The 10,233-nt window shown below is 41.0% G+C and overlaps 2 protein-coding genes across 3 annotated transcripts; both read right to left on the reverse strand.

Moving 5' to 3' along the window:
• Nucleotides 1-75: 75 nt before the first annotated feature.
• On the reverse strand, nucleotides 76-2,865 carry pigc (phosphatidylinositol glycan anchor biosynthesis, class C). Of its 2 annotated transcripts, none has more exons than XM_046390612.1 (3): nucleotides 2,760-2,865; nucleotides 1,787-2,018; nucleotides 76-1,664 (listed from the first exon to the last, which is right to left on the reverse strand). In XM_046390612.1, exons 2-3 carry the CDS (start codon nucleotides 2,012-2,014, stop codon nucleotides 1,008-1,010), a joined length of 885 nt encoding a protein of 294 aa, XP_046246568.1. In that variant the 5' UTR covers nucleotides 2,015-2,018; nucleotides 2,760-2,865; the 3' UTR covers nucleotides 76-1,007. The 2 variants fall into 2 exon arrangements, with proteins under 2 accessions (XP_046246568.1, XP_046246567.1); XM_046390611.1 differs by lacking the exon at nucleotides 2,760-2,865 and adding an exon at nucleotides 2,632-2,749.
• A 2,943-nt stretch (nucleotides 2,866-5,808) lies between these two features.
• On the reverse strand, nucleotides 5,809-9,783 carry tmed5 (transmembrane p24 trafficking protein 5). Its single transcript, XM_046390613.1, has 4 exons — nucleotides 9,477-9,783; nucleotides 7,561-7,658; nucleotides 7,296-7,476; nucleotides 5,809-6,056 (listed from the first exon to the last, which is right to left on the reverse strand). The coding sequence occupies exons 1-4, from the start codon at nucleotides 9,663-9,665 to the stop codon at nucleotides 5,838-5,840; spliced, it is 687 nt and encodes a 228-aa protein (XP_046246569.1). The 5' UTR covers nucleotides 9,666-9,783; the 3' UTR covers nucleotides 5,809-5,837.
• Between the last annotated feature and the right edge of the window lie 450 nt (nucleotides 9,784-10,233).

Below are 10,233 nucleotides of genomic sequence, written 5' to 3' on the forward strand. Positions count from 1 at the left end.
CTGCTAGCGTACATATAATGAAGGGTTTACTAATTTCTCAGAAAGCTGGTCACACAGTCAGTCCCATGACAACAGTAGAGTTGGGGTGTGTTTTTATTTTGTTCATTAGAGAACCAGAAATTACACAGGAGTGTAGTTTTAGGTTTGTTTTTTTTTTTTACTGTACTGAAACAGAAACAAAAAAAATGAAACATAAACAAAGGTTACAACAATTCCAGCTCTCCTCTTCAGTGAACACTGAATGTCACAGAGTTTAAACATGGTACTCCCACTGAATTAACAATACATCTGACGGGGTGTAAAACTGCTGCTATGGTGCTCTCTGTGGCCGAAAGTTTTAAAGCAGCGCCACAATTACAACAGGTGTTTTTCATCAACTTACCCGCTAACGTGACGTCACTGATTGGGGTGTGTCCGGCAATGCAACATGGCGGACAGTCCCGAGTGCGCAGCACTGCTAGTTTTACACCAATCTACAGCTTGTTATACTGGTATTTCTCCTGCATTTACATGCATCTGCAGTTCAGATAAAAATGTATTTAAAAACTATAACTTATGCTGAGAAAACATGTTTATTGCAAAATAAACTTATACTTAACTTTATTTTTAGCAGTTTGTGAGACAGTGTTGTGCAACAAAACATTTCCCACAGATTATTAAAACATCATTTGAAATTAGTTCATAGCATGAGAGTGTGTCTAGTAATTGCAGCATTGTACATTAGTTGATATCTCCCAAACAATTTCTGAGGTTAACATTTACAAGACAATAACAGCTTGTACATTAAACATAACCATAATTCTCTGCAAGGTAATAACAAGTCTTCATGGCTGTCCAAAAAGATGTGGACCAGTGATAAAAAGAATTAATATTAGTCAGTATACTTGTGTAGCACCAACATAATACTGCAGACTGACAGTAAATGAATTCATCTAAAATTCTCAGTTGACTTCCGCTGTGATTTCAACTGCGATCAACATCACCACACCACCTCTTTGCTCTGTGCTTTAGTGAAGGAAGTGGCTCAGGTCCTCATGAATCTCAGCCTCATCCCATGGTCCATGGATATTGTCTTTTTGTCTCTGCAACCTGACTAGTAGTAGGGGGCACAGCAATGTAACACTTCCTAAGGCCAGGGCTAAGAGCACAGCTCCCCCTAGTGACTGAGATGACAGACCACCCACCCCTACAAAACACACTCCCACACACAACCCAGTAAACTGGGTAGGGGCGTTCTCTCTCAACTTCTGCAGCAGGCAGGGCCACAGGGCAAACACCAGCAGGGCACAGCTGAGCATGGCGAAGGTGTGCAGAGCACCAGGTAACCTTGAGGCTAAACAAACTGAGGCAAACAGGGCTGCATTTAGGGAGAGACTGCCAGGAGGTGAGGGGTGGGCGTAAGGGAACGACACCAGGTGGGCAAGCAGCATTACAGCTGACATGGCATACACTGTGTCCGTACTCACAGACTCTGTTAGTGTTTTTAGAACTGGCGAGAAGCCAAAGGTAAAGGAAAGAAAAATAGTCGCACTCTGTAAGTCAGCCAGACGGGTCCGGAGCTCACAGCCTGATTCGACTTGAGATGCCAAGGCTTCGTGTAGTCCATAACCCAGCAGGCTGCAGACAAGGACAGTCAACAACAGCCTCTCTGGGGACAGAAGACCCTGTGAGAAAAGAGCAAAGAAGTGGATTAATTACACATTTAAAGTATAATATAGTAGTATACTAACTATAAAGTAAAGGCAAAATGTGCTCTGTGATGACCATACATGTTCTAAAGCTTTACCTGCTCCATGTAGAGCCAGAGGGTGATAAAAATGGCCACACATGACAGCTGCTGTCCCACAAAGCCTGCTTCTTTTACCACAGCCCAGTAGCGGTACTGCCGGATGCCCTCATTCCTCCGTAATTCCTCCAGGAATCGTTGGTCCACATAGTTATCAGGGAAAGGCTGGCGCTCCCACAGCACCTTCTGCCAGGGCACAGCTGGACCCGGAGCACTGTCTGGCCCCATCACCCTGTACGCACACACAAACATGAGCACATTTGTGAACAAGAATTTTACTCAACCACTGCTCAACGTAGCCAGTGGAATTCAAAATCCAATATTTAAAAGAAAAGAGCTGGAAGGGGGTTACTACCGCACTACCTGATACAATGGTCTTACCTGATACCAAGCTCTTTATTATTGCAATTTTGAACTTATATGTTGAGCATTACAATAATAATTTATCATTTGTCTGAATATTACCACACACACACACACACACACACACACACACACACTGAGGGGAAACAAGGTATTGCAGCACAGAAAAACTGTACAGTGGGAGGAAGGGAAGCCTAATAAGGTTAAAAAAACAAAAGTATATTTAATCAAAGGATTGCCATTAATTATTGAGACCAGTTAGACATGATTCACATCAATACAGATCGCCTTAATTCGCTTCAAACTTTTAAAAGCTTGAGAGCTAATGAGCTGTCATGTAGTGGGTTTCTTATATTAATTATTTCATCAAAATTTCTAACCGTGTGGACATCCGGACTTGAATTACACTTTAAGTGCTGCATTTGCTGTCAAGTAAACTGTCTATGGCTGACAGTTGATCGGTGCTGCTAGCATGAACCTACCAGAACTTCCAGCGTTGACGCGATATAAAACTAGGACAAACCATATGATACACATGTCCACGAGAGTTAACATGTTAACGAAGTGTCAAACTATCTCCACAAATATCTGAAAAGGAGTTTCCACCTACCTTGTACGGGATTTTGTTCAGCAGCGATGCTACAAGCTCTTCATGACCTTATCCCGGAAGTACTTATGGGAGCGCACAGCGCCCCCTGTTGTTGGAGTGTAAAATAGCACGTTACCGACTGTTGTCTACCATAACTGTCAAACTAACTTGATCCTTGATTCTTTTTTTCCTCATCAAGATCTCAATGGTGAACATAACTGGCCCCTTTTCTGCTGAAATTATAAGACCACACAACGCACAGACCAACATGCCTACAAAAAGGTGACTTAACCTTATCAACATATACTATTCTCATGATGCTGAGGGTTTCTGTCACTTGTAAAGAGATGCACCAATAACCTCATCTGCATTATGTCAAACTGCAGCATACCAGACCACACACCACAGCACCCTGTCTTCAGTGCGATGACTCAGGCAGTTGGTAAACCTGTTTGCTCTGGCACACTGTCAAAGAAACCACAAACACCAACCATCAAGGTAAATTTTGCCAACACAAAGAAACCTTGATACGTTAAGCAATTATCATGCATGTACACTTTATAAGAGACCATATATTAAGATTTTAACAGTCACAAATTTTAAGACACCTTGCTATCTTTTTGTGAACACATCCTAACTTTAATACTGGTTACAGATGGGATCATGTCGTCACATTGTTTCCAGAAGTATTGGATCATCCACAGGGCACCTGACAGGCCAGTAAGTGTCATGGATCAAAATGTCATACCATTAGGAGGAGTAATGAAGATGACAAATGTCATTTCCTTTCCTTTTAGTTCTCCTGGGCTGTGCCCACAGTGTGTAACAGGTGTCTCAGATTTTGCACTAAAGGAGTGCTTAGTCATCAAATCTCTTCACCGACATGGTCCAGCAGCTCAGTGATTTAGTCCCTTCTGTTTCATTTGAGCTGCTGCATGCTTGAAGAGGCCCTGCCTTTCCTACAGGTATCTATCTGCAAAACTTTTACAAAACAGATACAATGGCAATATTTCAGATAAAAAAAACCAAACCATTTTTGTTCAGTAGGAATACAAAAGAACACACAGGTGAGAAAAAAATTATTATAGTTTAATTTGTAAACATTTACAACTACTGGACATTAGCTGAATAAATAGCTCATATTGTCACCCCCCCCCCCCCCCCCCAGCTCTATCAGGATAGTAGAAATATTCTTTAAAGACAGTCTGGCTGCTGACTTAGCAATAACTTTAGAATTTTTGTAGTCTTTTTTAATAGAATTCTGAAGCACTTTAAAATAAATCAGAAACTGGTCATAACAGCAACTTCATATTACTAATTCACCACGTATGAGACAGAATCTCAACATACAGTGTTTTGTATCCAATTAAACAATGGATACAACAGTAACATCAGGTAGGTAGAGGAATAGATGGTAGTAAGAACTTAAACTGAGATGGAGGGTGAACATGCTTTACAACCACAGAGATCCCGTACATTATTGTAGGGCAAAACTGTATCATTTTATAACAGTCAAAGCTGACTGCTCAAAGTTTGGTGTTGCAGCACTTCCGATATAACTTGAACTCACTGTATGATCTTTATCTTACAGCAGAGGGCTAATTCCAAAGATGGCAACATGGGGCTTCCAACCATGGTAGTGAGTAAAGATGTTTCATCTGTGGAGTCATCAGTAATAACAATAAAAAAATTCTCTCAGCAGCAACCATAATCACATGCCACAGTAGTATCTTAAGTCAAAATAAGCACAGTGCTCCTTCCCTCACATAGCTATCAGGACAGGTTGGTGGGTTGATGAGTTTCTAATGGCTTAGAATTTTAAATAAGAATATGACTGACATCCCCCCCCCCACCCCACAACAAATCAACAAATAAACAAAAACAAATGTTGTTCTGCGGCATCAGAGGCAGTACAATGATCAGATGTTAGTCTGCAATGGTGGCTAACAAAATATCAGTATCAAACAACGTAAACTGATTCAAGTGTCTGAAAAGACTGCTGTTACAGCCAAGGCAGTGAATGGCTCGTGCATATTAGACTTAGCAGGGCACTCATGTAGCAGTGGTAATGACCTTCCAGGTGTCCGTAAGATAGAAATAGACTTCTGTCACCAGAAAGGCAGGCAGGCTCAACATCTTCACACAGTGGTAGGGTGTAAGTGGACACCCGTCAGTGTGAGCTGTAGTCGGCTGCCATTCAGGCCACAAACCCACAAGTCACGGCAGGGGAGAATAGGGCAGCAGTCATTAAGAGATTTGGAGGTGGCCTATTTCTTTTTCTCCTACTCCAAGGTCCCTTGGGTGCCAAACAGCAGCATCAGCAGAAAAAAAATGTGACTTTTCAGTATTGACAAGGGAAAAGTGTGACTAAATTTCTATAGACACAGATGACTGTGGAAAGGGGAGAAAAATTCAAAGGTTTCACAGAAAGGCAAAAGGCTGACAGCCAAATACAAACCACTGAGGCATCTTAGTAACACACAGTGGGGCAAGCACATGAGGATAACATGCTGACAGACTGACTTCACTTTCCACTCCTGTTTGGCATAAATAAATGAAATTCTTCAGACACCATATCATTTCTTCATGTAGTTTGGCTAAAATACAAACATGTCCAAACAAAGAAATTTTTTCTCCAATTGGCAGCGGATATGCAAACTAACAGGCCGTTAGAAAAATAATCACATCATAAATGTATTTGTTAGGTCACTTTCTGTGAAGAATTACAGCAGCCAAGGAGGACTAAAAACAATTTACAAGTTTTAAAGAGAGACAAAGACTTTTTCTTTAGCAAAGAAACTGCATTTGTAAAGTAGAGGAGCTGACAGTTATAAATTCTTTTTCCAAAGCAGGGACTCCTGCTGTCCCTAAACTCCAGTGGACTGAAGACCAGAGGAACACTGGTTACTGTGTTAACACGAATGTCAAAATGTCGGTCTGTTTGCGTGTGTATGTGTGTGTGTGCATATGCATGTCTCAAGATGACACCTTGTGTTAAAAGTCATAAACCAGGCGATCTGGTGAAAAAAATCCTGAAGGGATCTGTGGGCAAGCGTGTTATTTTCTCTCCCCCCCCCCGACCCTTCATTTGAGGTGGGGTTATGTACGAATTTTCCTTTTATCTTCAAACAGCGAGCGGACAAGGTAGACCTGAACTGCCGATACCACCATCATAATAATGAGATTCACCACCGACCAAAAGTTCACCCTGTCAAAGTTACTCTCCTGGAGGTTTCTGTCACGAGCCTCGAACGCTCGCAGCAGCGTCTGGATCTGCACACTTTTGCCCAGCCGACTCTTCACATTGTTGATGGCGTCCTGAAGGAAACAAGACACACAGGTTAGACTGACTGAATCAGTCATAAGACTACAGATATAAGAACTTTCATCTACATTCAGCTTGATACTTTTGGATTGTAAACAGCTCATTCAGGTGTGTTCCCGCTTCCTTGAGAAAAAAACTTCCTGCACAGATGGTAGATACATTTCCTGTCTTTTAAGCGCAGCCTATGTGACTTCTGACACAAATTAAGGGCATTTCTGGTGAAGGGGCGGTGCAGTATTGCAAGCTGAAACAATTGGCTGACCTCATCCAATAGGTGAGGGTTCATGACATTTTCTATTCTTGTGACACTCCTTGTGACTCTGCCTGTATTGGGGTTTTTCCATGGGCCCTGGTCAGTCTGCCATGCCATGCGTTTCTGCTACTGTCAGCGCAGGGAAGAGCTGCTCTGTGTCCTCACCAGCTAAACTTGTGTGTTTGTGTAGGAGAGTCTGTTGTTAAAAGTCTCTGTGTTCAACTTTCAATACTGTTTTTTAGATTATCCATGAATCTCTGTAGTTTGGAGTTTAGTTTCACTCCCGTGTACCTGTTTGAGTTTTCAAATATCAGTCTCTGCTGACTCTACTCTAGTCTCTACTGAATTGGAGTTGAGCAAACCAAAATTTTCCTGCTGTTCCTGCTTCACAATAACAGTATTCGCCTAGTAAATCAGTAAGATGCTCTTATTGTGAAGAAGTTATAGGAAATCAAATATGTTCATAACCAAGTTAATGAAGCTTCACTGATTGTGCTAGTCTTCAATAAAACCAGGTCCGTCAGTCAAATATGGACACATTCTGAGCTATTTGGTCAGTGGAACATTTTTAAATTTTGTAGGGAAGAACAACTAGCTAAAAGCCCGCAGGCGACAGGTTCTTGCTGTGGTTTGTGATGAGCACACCTTGTCAGCTGTGCAGTGGAAATCACTCACAACATGGCTCAGTGTTACTATCTCCCCTACTATAGACAAACCCTTCATGCGGTGGACTGCATGCTATTTTGCTGACAGCCTGTTAGGTCACTTTGCCACCCCATGCCATCCTCAGAGCATAGGAGTGTCTGAAACACCCAGTGAGTATAAAACAAACACTTTGATTAAGATTAACCTTCTCACTCACACTCAGAAACTCCCATGAAATCAAACCTATTACAATAACTCTGGAATGTTTTGCACGCAAACTTAATCTTTCCTGAATAACATAACGTGGTCCATTTCAGACTGGCTTCATCCTCACCATAATGTCTTCCAGTTTCATGTCCAACATGTCAGTTCCATGGACATACTCTTTCCAGTCATCTGGGTCTTCCTCTGAATCCATGTTGTCCAGAATCAACTCAAAGAAGATGAGCTTCTCTGAGACGGTACTGAACGTGTTGTCAAAGCAGAACATGTAGTCTCCATCCTCAGTTTCAACACTGGAAGAAAAGCACAGGCAGTAAGAGCTTACACATTTGACTTCGTCAGTAATGTTTGTCTCCCAGATCACCTATGTAACTTACGTGTGCACTCCGTCTGATTTGCGGTAGTCACTGAACAGCACTTGGCCAGAAGGAGAAGAGATTAAGAAATCAACATCGAGGCCTGCACCATCTAATACCTGTGGGCAGTTCAGGACGTTCAAATCAGTAAATGGGTCAGAGAAAATATTAGAAAATTGACACATTGAGACATTAAAACAATACTGCAGTTTTCTCAAGATAGCGTAGCTGTACTTCATCTCTATATTAGTTTATTTCATACCTCACATTTCTCGTTTATTACCTCACGAGAAATGTGAGGTATGTTTTTCCCTCTTGAGGACTCCCTCATTCTCCACTGGAAGTGATAAGCCTGGATACCCTGTCCTCCACAGTAGACACCACAAGAGACACATAAAATGCTTGGGATGTTACTCTCTCAAGCAATAACAAATGACAACCGCCTAAATTCTAGACACACCAGAAAGTCAAACAAATGCGTTTTGTTCAGGCAGGTCAGGTTTCCAACAATAACAAAATTGAGGTGTGTGCAACATACCCTATAACCATACCCATAACACTGATTCTCAAGCACAGTACATAGTTTAACACAAGTATACCAGTGTAGTTAGTTTAATCACCAATTCCAAAACAGGTGGGATGTATGAATATTAGAAATTTTATGCTCCAACCGATAACCTATTGTTTTCGCAAATATACACTCATTCTAAATTTGATGCCTGCAACAAATTCCAAAAAAGTTGACACAGGGGTGTGTTTACCACTGTCTTCCTTCACCTTTTCTTTTAACAACACTCATTAAGTGTTTGTTAACTGAGAACACTAATGGCTGAAATTTAGAAAGAGACATTCTTTCCTATTCTTGCTTGAGGACTTCAGTTGCTCAACAGTCTGGGTCCTCATTTGTCATATTTTGTGCTTGACAATGCAGCACATATTTTCAGAGGGAAACAGGTCTGCACTGCAGGCAGGCCAGTGTAGTACAAAGCCAAGCTGTTGTAGTGCAAAGAAAATGTGACTTGACATTTTCTTACTGAAATCAGCAGGGACGTCCCTGAAAAAGATCTCATCTGGATGGCAGCATATGACCTGTATCACAGGTCAGCATAGCACAGCATATTTCTATTTTCTGTCAGTCCATCTCAGATGAGCTTTGAGCTTTAAGAAGTAGGTGATGAATGGTAGAGCTTTAACTTGTATTTGTAAATATAGTGATAAACTGTGAAGTGTTCCCAAGCTCATGTGGTAATATCCTTTATACAGTCATGTTGATTTTGAATGCAATGCCGCTTCAGAGCTCGAAGGTCAAGGGCATTCAGGGGTGGGTTTTCTGCTTTGCCATATTATCTGACTTTTTCAGTGCTATCGTGGATTGTAGATGGTTACATCCATAAATGTCTTGCAACTGGCCATTGAGACACGTTATTCTGAAAATGTTGGACTATTTGCTCATGCACAAAGTGGTGAAACTCATCTCTTCCTCGCTTGCAACCAAATCCATCTATTATGTCCCTGTTATACCCAATCATACTATCACCTGTTACCATTGAAACTGTTTACCTGTGGAATCACTCCCCAGTCTTTTGTTGGCATCCAGTGCAGAATGAATATATATTTACCAAGTTCAATGAAGCTGATAAGATAAAACAGTATATGTTTTCAAATGAGTATATGTCAAAAAGGATGAATAACTTATATCGTTTAATTAACATTTTATATAGCCTCCAAACAGTTTGGAATCGCTGCTGTATGTGATTAATATTGCCTGTAAATGAGAGCCACATCGTGCAGAAAACGTGAACAGTAACCACAGCACATGGGACAATCTACAGGTTTGAGGGGTAATATTGTCTTAATGATGAATCTGGATTTTCTCAGGTACCGTTACAATTTCATACAAGAAACTACCACTTATGAACATGACGAGATGAGATGACCTGGTATTCAATCTCCAGAGAGGCATCTTTCTTCATGGTCTGGTAGAAACACTCCTTGCGACCGGCGGGTAGAGTGAACGTGAAGTCGCTGTCCAAAGACTGGGAGAAGGCAGCCAGCACAACAAACCTCTCCGAGACTAGAGCAACGAACACGGACAGGACACACAAAAGTACCCGGACTACCGCCATAGAGCTTGCGTGCCTAAAAGTCCAGAGGAGCCAAGACGATGCTGGTGTGGGGGAGCGCCGCGGTAGCTAGCTATGTTCGCCCAAACTTCACTTCTGTTGAAATGCTCTCACACAGTACTAAACAATATCGAAAGTTTAGGACCCCGCCTGTTTAAAATATTTTAATATATTACTTCAAACCTCGCGGGATTGATTCTATTTTTGGTTACTATAATTTAAGTTAGTTTTTTAAAATAGTGTTATTTGGTCGATAACTATTAGATACAATTAAAAGTAAAGGCATATATTTAGGGAGCTTGTCAAATTGCACTCTGGGACATGTAGTTTTTTTGTATTTCTGTGGCGTAAACGGAACCACATTATCAAATCAAATTCTCCCTTTTAATAACAAATGTATAACTGAGTAATACAAGTTACAAATTAAAATGAAGACGACATGATTGACAATATATACATGTATAAAGAGTTTTTTAGGCAGGGTGATATTGTTATATTCTATAATCGTCAAAGATTTAAACCCTATTCTAATTCAGATAATAATAATAATAATAATAATAATAATAATAAT

Source organism: Scatophagus argus, chromosome 6 (assembly GCF_020382885.2).
Source record: "Scatophagus argus isolate fScaArg1 chromosome 6, fScaArg1.pri, whole genome shotgun sequence".
Lineage (NCBI taxonomy): Eukaryota > Metazoa > Chordata > Actinopteri > Scatophagidae > Scatophagus > Scatophagus argus.